Source organism: Leopardus geoffroyi, chromosome A3, assembly GCF_018350155.1.
Source record: "Leopardus geoffroyi isolate Oge1 chromosome A3, O.geoffroyi_Oge1_pat1.0, whole genome shotgun sequence".
Classification (NCBI taxonomy): Eukaryota; Metazoa; Chordata; class Mammalia; order Carnivora; family Felidae; genus Leopardus; species Leopardus geoffroyi.
Window position 1 is genome coordinate 105,331,718 of NC_059336.1, and position 14,514 is coordinate 105,346,231.

General features: G+C 43.3%; 1 protein-coding gene across 7 annotated transcripts in view; it reads right to left on the reverse strand.

Moving 5' to 3' along the window:
- MTA3 (metastasis associated 1 family member 3) overlaps window positions 1–14,514 on the reverse strand; it is a 224,164-nt gene that overhangs the window by 6,824 nt on the left and 202,826 nt on the right. For all 7 annotated transcript variants that reach the window (XR_006703650.1, XM_045447009.1, XM_045447008.1 and 4 more), the window contains one exon: window positions 12,726–12,872. Coding sequence is in view for 6 of the 7 variants with exons in the window: in XM_045447009.1 (XP_045302965.1) it covers window positions 12,726–12,872 (147 nt within the window). In the remaining variant the exon portion in view is untranslated. The remainder of the gene's footprint in view (window positions 1–12,725; window positions 12,873–14,514) is intronic.

Genomic DNA, 14,514 nt, shown 5'->3' on the forward strand with positions numbered 1-14,514 from the left:
TCCTCAGAGGAGTAAAAAAAGATACAGTATCCATGAAACACAAACAGTATGCTATCAAAAAAATAAACAAGCAAACAAACATGAGAGAGCCAAGGGGAGCTGGCAGGGAAACTACAGAAAGATTGAAGAATTCTGCATTCTATAATGGTGGGCTAATTTGTATTAGATTAACCCTCCAGCCAATAATAGTAACAAACTTTGGATAAAATATTAAAAAAAAAAAAAAAAAAAAAAACTCCTTGAAGATTCTGGAGAGCAACCAAAAATCAGGCAAGAACTGGAGGGCATATGATCCTTGAAAAAAAAAAAAGTGAGATTAGGGAAGATCCACCCTTAACTGGCTTTTCCTTTGTGGGCACGTTTTCTAGTACAAAAGGGAAATGGCTCAAGCAGAAAACTGCAATCTAAGTGGGCTGAACAATCAGGGAGAGTTCAGAGTTTGAGGCTGCCAATACAGCTGGAAATACAGGAGGAGGTCTGGAAAGGAAGAGGACAAGGAAAAGGGAAGCTGCCATATCTACATACAAATCCCCCTCAAATCATTGGCTGATTCTGGAACTATGCAATTGTGAGGTGGGACCCTAAGAAGCCCAGATGGAAACATCAGCTGGAAGGCTAACAAAGGCTGAGCAGCAACTTCAGCAGCTGTCTAGTACTGGGAAGACAGAGTGTGGAGTTCAAGTTCTGACAAGTGGGAAGGGCTGTGCAAACAACTTGGTCTTTCCGTTGAAATCTCACGGAACTCAGAGCAAAACTGAAATAGACCAGACCTATTAAAGCTTTAAACCAAGCCTGCATAAAACCAGAAGAGACTCTTGGATACTGACAACAAACTCAGGGTTGATGAGGGGTGGGGGAGAGGGGAAAGTGGGTGATGGGCAGTGAGGAGGGCATTTTTTGGGATGAGCACTGGGTGTTGTATGGAAACAAATTTGACAATTATATTTTAAAAATAATAATAATATAAACAAACAAACAAACCAGACTGCATAGAATCAAAGTGACCTGCCAATTTAATTGCTTGCTAGAACAAAACGCAACACTCTGCAGTGGAAAATACCAGAATCCGGAGTCTCTAAAACTTATCATCCACACTGACCAGTATTCATTAAAAACTAATAGCCTGATCAACCCACTAAAAGAAAATACAGTTAGTAGAAAATGACTAATGAATGATTCAGATGTTAGAATTAGCAGATATGGGTATAAAATATTCACTATAGGGGCACTTGGGTGGCTCAGTCAGTTAAGCATCTGACTCTGGATTTCAGCTCAGTTCATGATCTCACAGTTTAAGAGTTTGAGCCCCGTCTCAGGCTCTGAGCTGAAAGGGAGGAGCCTGCTTGGGATCCTCTCTCCCTTTCTGCCCTTCCCCTGCTCTCTCTTTCTCTCAAAATAAATTTTTAAAACTTAAAAAAAAAACATTAAAAAAATAGATGATTGTTGGGCACTTGGGTGGCTCATTTGGCTAAGTGTGCAGCTTCCACTCAGGTCATGATCTCATGGTTTGTGAGTTCGAGCCCCACATCAGGCTCTGTGCAGACAGCTCAGAGCCTGAAGCCTGCTTTGGATTCTGTGTCTCCCTCTCCCTCTGCCCACCCCTGCTCACACTCTTTCTCTCTCTCAAAAATAAATAGATATTAAAAAAATTTTTTAATAGATAATTATTTAAAACCATAAAAAAAGAAAATATTCTCTATAAGTTTGTTAAAGAATCTATAGGGACACCTGGGTGGCTTGGTTGGTGAAGTGTCTGGATCTTAGTTTTGGTTCAGGTCATAATCTCATGGTGGGTTTGAGCCTCTCACTGAGCTCTGTGCTGATAGCGTGGAGCCTGCTTGGGATTCTCTCTCTCCCTCTCTCTCTCTCATGTTTGTGTGTGCACACTCTCTCTCTCAAAATAAATAAATAAATAAACTTTAGCCAAAAACAAAGAGAAAAATAATCTATAAAAAAAAAGATGAATGTACAGCGACATGCAGAATGAACCTGGACCAATTTCTTACACCATACACAAAAATAAACTCAAATGGATGAAAGACCTAAATGTGAGACAGGAAGCCATCAAAATCCTCAAGGAGAAAGCAGGCAAACCCCTCTTTGACCTTGGCCACAGCAACTTCTTTTTTTTTTTTTAATTTTTTTTTTCAACGTTATTTATTTTTGGGACAGAGAGAGACAGAGCATGAACGGGGGAGGGGCAGAGAGAGAGGGAGACACAGAATCGGAAACAGGCTCCAGGCTCTGAGCCATCAGCCCGGAGCCCGACGCGGGGCTCGAACTCACGGACCGTGAGATCGTGACCTGGCTGAAGTCGGACGCCTAACCGACTGCGCCACCCAGGCGCCCCCTTTTTTTTTTCTTTCTTTCTTTTTTTTTTTTTTTAATTAGCAACTTCTTACTCAACACGTCTCCAGAGGCAAGGGAAACAAAAGCAAAAATGAACTACTGGGACTTCATCAAAATAAAAAGCTTCTGCACAGCGAAGGAAACAATCAGCAAAACTAAAAGGCAACCAATGGAATGGGAGAAGATATTTGCAAACGACATATCAGATAAAGGGTTAGTATCCAAAATCTATAAAGAACTTATCAAACTCAACACCCAAAAAACAAACCAGTGAGTGAGTGGGCAAAAGACATGAATAGACATTTCTCCAAAGAAGACATCCAGATGGCCAACTCACACATGAAAAAATGCTCAACATCACTCATCATCATGGAAATACAAATCAAAACCACAATGAGAACCACCTTACACCTGTCACAATGGCTAACATTAACAACTCAGGCAACAACAGATGTTGGTGAGGATGCGGGAAAAGAGGATCTCTTTTGCATTGTTGGTGGGAATGCAAGCTGGTGCAGCCACTCTGGAAAACAGTATGGAGGTTCCTCAAAAAATTAAAAATAGAACTACCCTAGACCCAGCAATGGCACTACTAAGTATTTATCCAAGGGATACAGGTGTGCTGTTCCGAAGGGACACATGCACCCCCATGTTTATAGCAGCACTATCAACAAGAGCCAAAGTATGGAGAGAGCCCAAATGTCCACTGATGGATGAATGGATAAAGAAGATACACACACACACACACACACACACACACACACACACACACACTGGAGTATTACTCAGCAATCAAAAAGAATGAAATCTTGCCATTTGGAACTACATGGATGGAACTAGAGGGTATTATGCTAAGCGAAATTAGTCAGAGAAAGACAAATATCATATGACTTCACTCATATGAGGACTTTAAGACACAGAACAGATGAATATAAGGGAAGGGAAGCAAAAGTAATATAAAAACAGGGAGGGGGACAAAACATAAGAGACTCTTAAATATGGAGAACAAACAGAGGGTTACTGGAGGGGTTATGGGAGGGGGAATGAGCTAAATGGGTAAGGGGCATTAAGGAATCTACTCCTGAAATCATTGTTGCACTATATGCTAACTAATTTGTATGTAAATTTAAAAAATTAAATTAAAATAAATAAATAAATAAACGTTAAAAAAAAAGATGAACGTAATGGGTAACAAGATGGTGTATTTTAGGAGAAATATAAAAAAACGAAAAGGAAATTCTAAAGCTGAAAAATACAAAATCTGAAATGAATAATTTGTTAGATGGGATAATAGCAGATCCAATACTGTAGAAGAGGGACGTGTGCTTGGCTCAGTCAGTTGAACATATGACTTGATCTCTGGGTCATGAGTTCCAGCTGCATGTTGGGTATAGAGTTTACTTTAAAAAAAAATACTGCAGGGGCACCTGGGTGGCTCAGTCGTTTAAGCGTCTGACTTCAGCTCAGGTCATGATCTTGCGGTTTGTGAGTTCTAGCCCGCGTCGGGCTCGGTGCTGACAGCTCAGAGCCTGGAGCCTGTGTCAGATTCTGTGTCTGCCCCTCCCCTGCTCCTGCTCTGACTCTCTCTGTCTTTGAATAATAATTAAACGTTAAAAAAATTTAAAAAAATACTGCAGAAGAATCAATGAATTTGAAGATCTCTAAAAAAAAATTACTGAAACTGACAAACAATATGTACTGTATGACTCCATTTATATAAAATTCTAAAAAATATAGTCTGTGGTGACAAAAAGTGGATCAGTGGTCACCTGAGATGATGTGGGGAGATGGGGTGGGTGGGAGAGTAGATTATAAAGGGGTACAAAAAAGTTGTTGAGGTGATGGATAAGTTTATTAAGTATATAATGGATGGATAAGGGATTGTGGTATTTCCTGGGGTATACATCTGTTAAACTTATCAAGTTGTACATTTATTGTTATTAATTTTTTTTTTCAACGTTTATTTATTTTTGGGACAGAGAGAGACAGAACATGAACGGGGGAGGGTCAGAGAGAGAGGGAGACACAGAATCGGAAACAGGCTCCAGGCTCTGAGCCATCAGCCTAGAGCCTGACGCGGGGCTCGAACTCACGGACCACGAGATCGTGACCTGGCTGAAGTCGGACGCTTAACCGACTGCGCCACCCAGGCGCCCCTGTTATTAATTTTTAAAAAAAAAAATTTTAACGTTTATTTATTTTTGAGGCAGAGAGAGACAGAGCATGAATGGGGGGAGGGTCAGAGAGAGAGGGAGACACAGAATCGGAAGCAGGCTCCAGGCTCCAAGCTGTCAGCACAGAGCCCGACGCGGGGCTCGAACTCGTGAACCACAAGATCATGACCCGAGCCGAAGTCGGACACTCAACCGACTGAGCCACCCAGGCGCCCTGTTATTTATTTTTTTAAAGTTTGTTTATTTATCTTGAGAGAGAGAGTGTGTGCAAGCAGGGGAGGAGCAAAGAGAGAAGGGGAGAGAGAGAGACTCCCAAGTGGACTCCATGCTGACACTATGGCTGACAGTGGGGCTCAGTCTCACAGACATGAGATCATGATCTGAGCTGAAATCAAGAGTTGGATGCTTAATCGACTGAGTCACATAGGCGCCCCTCAAGTTGTATATTTTAAATATGTGTAGTTGAGGCGCACCTAGCTGGCTCAATTAAGCGTCCCACTCTTGATTTCAGCTCGGGTCATGATCTCAGGATTGTGGGATACAACCCTGCACTGGGCTCTGTGCTAAGCGTGGAGCCTGTTTAGGATTTCTCTCTCTCTCTCTCTCTCTCTCTCTCTCCCTCTGCCCCTCTCCCTACTCATGCTCTCTCTTTAAAAAAAAAATGTATATAACATATATATGTACATATATATATATACATATATATGTATATCTATAAGAATATATATAAGGATCATTTCACAGTGATAAAAAGGTACAAAGACCTAAAAATTCTAATTATATATATCATCAATAACAGAATTTCAAAATACTAAGGCAAAAATTGACAGAATAAAGGGAGAAATAGACAAATCTGGTTGGAATGTAAATTTGAGAAAGTCTCCCAGAAAATAGAGCAAAAAGACACAGAGAAAGAAAACTGGAGAGACAAAAGAAAATCGGAGGACCAGTATAGATCTAATGTCCAATATCTTGACCCTTTCTTCTGCTGACTTTACAGTTCCAGATACCTTAAATGTGGTCAGCCTTGTTTCCCCAGAACTCACTCCTGGCCTTGCTCCCCGGCTGCCCTGGAAAGGGGCTCCTTGTTGTCACTCAGTGAAGCTGCAGTTAGACTGTCATGGAAACAGTCTTCTCAGATGATCTTCTTCAGGCACCTCCGTTTAACAAAGTTGCCTTCAAGCTTGCTCCTCAGTTTTACATTAATTGCTTTTCATATTCATTTATATGTAAATAATTGTTGATAAAAATAAATATTTGGTTGAGGGAGAAAAATGCATAAATTATAACTCAGATGTTTTCTGAGCTTAAAGAGTACTCAGTCATCTGGAAGGGAAAACAGGAAACAGGAAAAGAAAATAATAAAGAGCAAGGTTGGGAAGCTTAAAATGAACCCAGGGGGAGGTCTCCAAATCAACTGGGCTGTGACAAATCCTTCCATTTCCATGGCCCTGGGCCCCCCCCCCCCCCCAGCAGATTCAGAACACTCCTCACTTCCATCCTGGGACCCAAAGAGAATGCTCAGGAGGATACCTAAATCAGTTGATTTCAGGAGTTGATCTTTACTTCCTCGGGGTATCAAGATCTAATACTGATGTCCTAATGCCTTTCTCAGACACCTGTGTCTGCTCTTTTGATGGATGGGTCACACTTACTCTAAGGAAGAGTTGTTTCTCAGGGACCTAATCCCCTTCTTCTGCTGTCTCCCTCACTTTCCTTTCCCAAGCATCTACCTTTCCCCACAAAAAAACCAGGACTTAGCTCTCAAGTCAGGGGTTCCCTTTCTTTCTCAGAGATTCATCCTCTACATGTCACTGAGAATGGGAATACATTGGGACAGGTTGGTTAAAAAGGTTTCCTGTTGGGGCACCTGGGTGGCTCAGTCGGTTAAGCGTCCGACTTCGGCTCAGGTCCATGATCTCACGGTCCGTGAGTTCGAGCCCCACGTCGGGCTCTGTGCTGACAGCTCAGAGCCTGGAGGCTGCTTCAGATTCTGTGTCTCCCTCTCTCTCTGCCCCTCCCCCATTCATGCTCTGTCTCTCTCTGTCCCAAAAATAAATAAACGTTGAAAAAAAAAACCAAAACATGAAGTCTCTTGAAATGATATAAAAACGTTGACAGAAGGCGGCCTGGGCCCAAGTGTGCCTAGGAATGCCATCAGCTGTTGCTGGCAGTCTATTTTTGTTGGGATTTGTGAAGACAGCAGAAGCATTCCCAGAGCGCTCTCCCTGCTCTCACTGGTACAGTGGACCTCCCACCCCCCATTTCCCGGAGTTGGGATGCAAACAGCTGGAGCTGTTGAATCACTGAGTCAGAAACAAGTCGTCCAAAGGACAGTCTTCACACCCTAGATCATAATATTGTACTTAGAGGCATCCGCATTGGATACCCTCTTCATAGGGGACTTAGAGAAATGATATTACTCAATGTGGAAAACAAATAAGGAAAAAAAACCTAGATCTGAGCTGTATTCACAGACCCCAGGGGAAATAAGCCAGAAGAGAGCAGATTAAAAAGGAGTTTATTGTACCATTCATCAATTTCCTTGGCTCAGATGCCCTGACTCTGTCCCACTGATAACTCACCTCTCTCCTGAGCCTATTGGCTTTGGTATACCCGACACACTGAATCCGGCTTCAGTAGTACCCCTGGGACAAAAGCTGTATCATCTCAGAAAAAGATGACAAGAGCACACCTCCAATTGATGTCCCCTCGGTCATATCACTACAAAACAGAAGTTGTTCTCTAGGGTCCCCATTTGATAAAGACAGAGACATAGCAGCCACACGCCTGTCCCTGTGCAGCAGAATAAAAGATCTGCTCCCTGGGGCGGGGAGGGCCAGGGCATCTTCTTAGGGGTCAGGAGAGAGGGGTCAGCCCCTCTCTCTCCTCCCTGGAGTGTTTTCTGACTCAGCCCTCATTCTGAAAAAGATTCCACTGTCTCAGGATGGTGATATTCCATCCTCTCTAACTGCAGGAGCCTACACGAGGCTAAATGAGCCCTCTTTATCAATCTGATTTCCTGTCTTTAATACTCCTTTAAATAGCTTAATCAAAGGCAATTTCTCTTTATAGATACTGGGCCCTTCTAATGTGCAAAGATACTTTGGAACACACCCATTTACTTCCAAGCAAACCCATGAGTCATTTTTTGGAAATCCTATGTTTATGTCAGAAGTAAATGTAAACAAATGTGTTGACATTTTATTTATATACAATCCACATATGACTACAAAAACTTTGGTTGATATCTTAACAATTTTCAAAATAGCTCTTCTAAAAAGGGTGGGGGGATAGAATCTGAGCACTTAATGAATACCTACCATGAGTCAGAGTCAATGCTGGGTGTACCCTATAATTTAATTTAAACACATTTCACCTTTAGGTGATTCTGTGAATTTTCTCTTGTTTCTTTCTTCTCCCCTCTCTCTGACACTAATATAGTTCTTATGCCCTACATTTCAGAAAATGTAGGGGGTATGTCACGGGCAGAAAAGCCTCACAGAGGCAGGAGATGGAGGGATAGCTTTGATCAGACAATCATGGCTTATACCTCACAGTCTAAGTACAGAAAAACACCTACTATGTTCCTCTCTATATTCACAAACACATACCCATCTCCAACATGCAGAAAACATAAACATCTCCCAGGTACTTGTTGCACTGAGCACACAAATCCTGGTCCTTATACACCAAGTGGAAACAACCTCAGATTGGAGTTTAAATCTCATCTCTGCTACTTGTTAGCCGTGTGGCTTTAGCGAAATCCCTCAACCTCTTTGAGCCTGGGGTTTTTCATTATTAAAATGCATGTTATAACAACTATATCATAAAGAGTTTGGAAGATCAGGGGCACCTGGGTGGCCCAATCGGTTAAGCATCTGACTTCGGCTCAGGTCATGATCTAACGGTTCGTGAGTTCGAGCCCCGTGCCTGGCTCTGTGCTGACAGCTCAGAGCCTGGAGTCTGCTTCAGATTCTGTGTCTCCCTCTGTCTGCCCCTCCGCCGCTTGCCCTCTGTCTCTCACATTGTCTCAAAAATAAATAAACGTTAAAAAATAATCTTTAAAAAAAAAAAGAGTTTGGCAGATCAAGTGGTATAAGGTAGACGCAATATCTTTAATCATTATCACAACCCCATTAAGGCAAATGAAATTTGTACTTTACAGAGGAGAAAACAGGTTTAAAGAATCTGAGTGATTCACCCAAGGCCACACAGGAAGTAATCAGAGAAGTGAGCAGTTAATCCTAGATGGTTCCAAACACTTAGAGGTACGTTTTCCCCCATGGCACAGAGAAATCCCATCTGCCCTGTTGCCCTCTCTTTTGGGCTCTCCCACATGGAAAGGCTTTTTCCAGTAATTGCTCTTCTCTCCCCACTGATCTCAGGGCTTTCTCTACTCACAGCTATGTGGAATTAACCAAGTCAGCCAAATGTGGTAGGTACTTGGCTCGCTGGCAATAAAAAGGTCACCAAAGCACCTGCAAGTCAGCAAAGGAGATAGGATTTGGAAAGCATGTGATGGCAGGCGGCACATTACTGGCCCACCGCCTGACGGGAAAGACTGGAGTATAGAGGACTGTGGTAAGGAGCCGTGTAAGTCTATGTTTTGAAATTTCATTCTTCCTGCCATTACTGACCCCAAATAATGAGACTTCTTACGTATGCAGATTCTGTTTTCACCCTTGGAGTTTAAGTTCCAGTAGGGGAGTCACAGAGGGCTGGGTGTGGCCCAGTGCCAAGGGTTAAGCTTAACAGAAGACACAGAGGTCTGATTTCCAGCCATCGGTGCCTTTAAGAGGCCAGGGCCAGATGAAAGACAGTGACTTTCAGGAAGATGATAAGAAGCTGCCCATCATTTAAAAAATTTTTGTTTAACATTTATTCATTTTTGAGAGACAGAGAGAGACAGAGCACAAGCAGGGGTGGGGCAGAGAGAGAGGGAGACATAGAATCTGAAGCAGGCTCCAGGCTCTGAGCTGTCAGCACAGAGCCCAACAATCATGGCCTGAGCTGAATTTGGACGCTTAACTAAGCCACCCAGGCACACCCCCACCTTTTTTTTTTTTTTTAATGTCAGGTAAAATCCTTCCTACCAGCAGGAATCCAGAGCCTCTTTATCCATCATCATGAACTTCCAGCTGAAGGTGGAGGGTGAATAAAGGGGGGCAAGCCCCTGAGAAGGGGACAGGAAGCCCTAACGCTGAGATATCTGGATATTTCAGTACAGTCAGATTTTGTTTCCAGTTAAATTAGTTCTGTCCACCAACATCCTGTTTGGTGTGCTCATCTGTCTGGCATGCTGGTAATTAAAGTAGCAATGCTAACAGATTTTATAATTGGATCACAGGGCGAGGCTTTTCCATGAGTTTGTATCCATCAATTCCAGCAAGTGATGGTATTGACTATCTCATGAAAACTCACTATTGGCCTAATTTTTTTTTTTTTCCCTAGTACTTTGAGTTCACTTTGGAAGCTCAGGTTAGTCTGGATCCTATGTCCCAAGGAAATAAGAAATAGACCCCTTTATCCCAAGGAAAAGCTTCACTGGGAGTACGAAAATGGGGGCATTTTCTACAATGTGTGTTTCCCTTACACTTGTCTCTCAGCTCCACACCCATCCATTTAAATTCAGCTTAGCGACGCTGGGCCTGGGACTCTGCAAATACTTCTCCTTCGCCATCCGGCTCCCTGATACACCAGTAGGGGGTGCTAGAGGGAGGCTGTAAGGCTGGCAGCCACAGAAGGCACTTGCCGGGTCCTGCTCCCGCCTCACCCCTCCACCCCCGTAGCAGGTGCAGTTTGCTCCGTTCCCAGCTTTGCTTCACGCTCCCAGAACCAGCCTCATCACACTTGAGAGATGCCAGCACCCGCAGAGCAGCGCCGCTCCTCGGGGCCTCAGTTCCAGCTCCTCGGGCCTCCTCGAGCCTCTAGCATGTGATAACCGCAACTGCTTGCTTTTGCTCTCCCAGCCCTAGGGATGGCAGCTGCTTCCTGTGCCCCTCACTATGTTCCGTCACCTATTCTGTCCTCCAAGACCTGCAATATTGACTTCTTACGTTAAGTTAGCGAGAACGACTTCTGCGTTTTCTACTTTGCTGACAAATATTTGAGAGCCACAACTTCTTTTATAACCGTGGTTGAGAGCAAACTCTGAAATCAGCCACACCTGAATAGGAATCCCAATCCATTTATGCAGTGCCTGGTAACTTTGGAAAATTTAATTTACTTCTCTGTGGGTCTCATTTTTCTCAGTCACTTTCGTTTATTCAATCAACATTGATTAAACACCTACTAAGTTCCAGGCACTGTGCTAGGCAGTAGAAATACAATGCTATGCAAAACAGTTAAATGCCCTGACCCCGTAGAACCTTCTGTCACGTGAATCAAATGAGATAACACAGGTAAGGCACATGTCATCCAGCCTTCCTCTCCATACCATGCCGGGAGAGCAAAGACAAAAGGGTCTAGAAGGATAAAGGTGTCTCAACAGCTAAGTCTTTCCAGAAAATGAGATGAGTGTCTTTCCCTAAACAAGGCTGAAGGTCTCCGAAAACATAACACCAGGGATTCATTGTACGTCCTGTCCATTCCTCCTGCTCGGAGCAGAGAAGCAATGACCTTGCAGCAGCAATCTTCAGAAGGAAATGGGGCAAACAGGCGTAGAGAGGGAACACTATGAGGTGGCATTTTTTAGAGATTCTAAAGATATAGGTAGCTGTGATACAAGGAAAGAGCAACGTGAATTGCAATGTGGGGCTAGGACTGGGGCCCAGTGTGAGTGTGACCATTGGGCCCAAGTGGAAAAAGAGAGTAGAGAGCTGTTATTCCAACTGTAGTCACTACAAGAGTCTTCTTACCAGAAAGTGTAGATGTACATGCATGTGCATGTATCAAATGAACTGGAACTTAATTTCTGCTTTCTGCAACAGGACTATACACCTAGAGAGGCCAGAGAGGTCATGAGGTGGAAAAGAAAGATCCCTGATTCCATTTAAACCTGAATCCAAAAGCCCCAGGCTGTGGGCAAGCAAAAGCTGGAAAGAAATCCAATCTCCACATTTGGACACAACCCATCCTTAGTCTTCTGCTATCCAGATACGAGGCGTATTGTGGCAAAAATGGCCAATGTCCTTGTTAGCGAAGAAGTATCCTGCAAGACTACTGTGTAGCTAAGTTCTTGAAAGTCATATCTATGACATATTGATATCCTATAAATGCAAACTAAACTCTTCACCCTCAATTTTTTATTCATTTTGACATCACTGTGACCACGGAAAGTCATACTGAAGGAAAACAACCACGGGAAACGATTACTAGAAGGTCTATTCCACATCCCTGCTCTAGGGCCTCATTATAAATAATTTACTGTCATTGAAGGAATTTAGAAGCCCTGAAGACATGAAAAGCCTGGAGAGAGTTTTACTCGTAAATAAATACCAACATTTCAACAATCAAGACAGCTTCAAATTCCAGGACTGTTGAAATGAACAGTATATACTGCCTGCATGATTTATTATGCTTGTGCTGATGGTCCAAATGGGGAGGATAATTCAATTCCACCTGAAGAGTCATTATAGGGCCAAGCCCCAAGAGAAGTACTTTGGATAAGAGGTGATATTTCTCAGCTTTTCCATTTCGAACAAATTATTATTTCTGTATTTGAGACATCACCCAGGCAATCTCCTTCGTGACTTGTAGCACTCTTGAGCAATTAAAAAAAATTTTATAAGGTGACAGAAGTAGGGGACAAATGCCAAATGCAAAATGATCCGCAGAATGCTGAAGAACCCTCCCCCCAGAGAGCACGGCTGCCTCAGACATAAGGTGAAATCGTCCCTTCTGCTCAAGAAAACATAAATGAGCAGTGAGTATGCATCCCAGCAAGAACATTATCGCCTAGCAGAGGCAACCTGATAAATACAGACTTCCTCTCCAAACAAGTCTCCTCACAGGGAATGTGAGCAAAGGGCCCCTTCTGAGGTGAATATCACTTGGCAAAATGTCCTCACCGTGGCACGCGGCAGCCTTCCCTCTTCTCCCCTTACCACACATTCAGTTCAATTAGAGGGTAGAAGAACCTGTTTGCTACACGTCTTGCATTTGTCACGGGACATGCTGAGAGCCCACAAGGGCAGACAGGCCCTGGCCTATCAGACCAGCGCCCCCCCCCCCCGCCCCAGGATTCCTGGGCTTACATACCATCCAGGCCATTGTGATGACTGTAGTTCCTTTTCCCCAAAATGCTCAGAGACGTGTGATTTGGGGTGGTTAGCATCCGCTTGGTAGTGGGGGTTTGCAGGCTTGGTGTAGATCGAATGACATTAGGTTTCTTCGAAGGATGGATCTCTGGCAGGGGGAGAAAAGGTTTCTCAACTCAGAGCATGGTATTAAAAATCTGTGTGCACTTACATTGCCTAATAGGCACACATCTTACTTCTTAATGAGCGGAGAGTCAGTTCCTTATGAGCCAGCCTGTTTTCCCAAGGACCTCCATAATGATTCAGCTTCAAGTGCTGTTACCATGGCTTTCCTTATCAAAAGTGAGCTGCCTCTTCCTCTGCTAGCTGGAGCTCTGAGCTTCATGTTGGGAGTACAAGCAACAACAACAACAACAACAACAAAAACCACCAACAGAAAGCCACTGCCACTTCAGAAGGTCACTGAAACACAGATTTACTAAGGGAATAAGGCAGCCAACTCTTCAAGGTTTTAGAAATGTAAACATTATCTGGAGAAGTAGCCTGAGAGAGAAAACTAACTCTGCTCTATCAAAACAAAAGCATAGCGTGCAGCCTGTCTGGGGTGTGAGAGATTTCTGAAAAACAAGATTCCTCATCTGGCTCTGCAACCAGGGTTTAGGACCAGGGTTAATCACGTCCAGTCCAGAACATGTGGATACAGCTGAAACCTGACACCAAACTCCAAATTCTACAGTCAAGACGTAGTGGAAGAAAAGCTTTGATGGAGGATATATCACACAACGATAACGTGCATGTGGCATACTGTGTTTAACATCAAGTATGTTGTTGTCGGCCACATAGCCCAGAATTACTTGCGTATTTCGGATAAAGCAGGCGGGCAGAAATTGCAGCCTATAGGAACTGGATTTGAGGATCTCAGTCTGTTACTGATATGAACCACCTCTTCCCCGAAGCTAAACCTGCTTACTGATCCTGAGTCACCAGGTGTGCACAAGCCACCCTGTCTTCCCAGGGGAGGGCCAGGATATCAGCCTCATTTCCTGAAACTCAGGAAAAACGGTTAGGATTGTTAGAAGTACTTTATCTTGGTCTGGTCAAAACTCTACACTCGCCCAAATTCAGGAACAGATCAAGGGCTAACCAAAATGGAGTGCTGATTTTTTTTCACCGTGGCATTGAAGGCTTGCCAACCTTTTCATTACAACCTCCACACTACACTCCTTCCAGACCAGACAACTTGCCTTTGGACTCACTGAACCCTTTATTTATGAAGTTCCCTTGGCCTCAGAAAGGAAAAAAATATATTTTTCCTATTGTTCTACCTATTTAAATACTACTTTATCATTCGAGGCTGAGATCAACTACTGCTTTCTCCACGTAGGCTGCCGGAACTCTCATCATCAGAAGTCACTCCTCCTTCTTCTAAATGTCCAATGAATATTGCCTGTAATTCCTTTATAGGAGCTAATCATTTGCTGAATTGTCCTTACCTGTGTGCTTTCCCTACTAAACTAAGATTTTGGAGGGCAGAGTCTTACTCATCTTGGTGTTCCCCCAAATCAATTAGCATAGTGTCTTGTATGTAGTAAAAACTCAGAAATACGTTAGGTAGGGATGTGTTTCAGCTAGTAAGAAGAGGACAGCTTTGGGCTTATGTAGTAGGCACAAAGACCAGTTTGTCCATAGGAGGAACACACAATTACCCGTGGAAAAACTAATATGCAATGTTAGCTGCATATTAGAAATATGCAAATATTAGAAATAATTCTATTTCTTATGATCAGAGA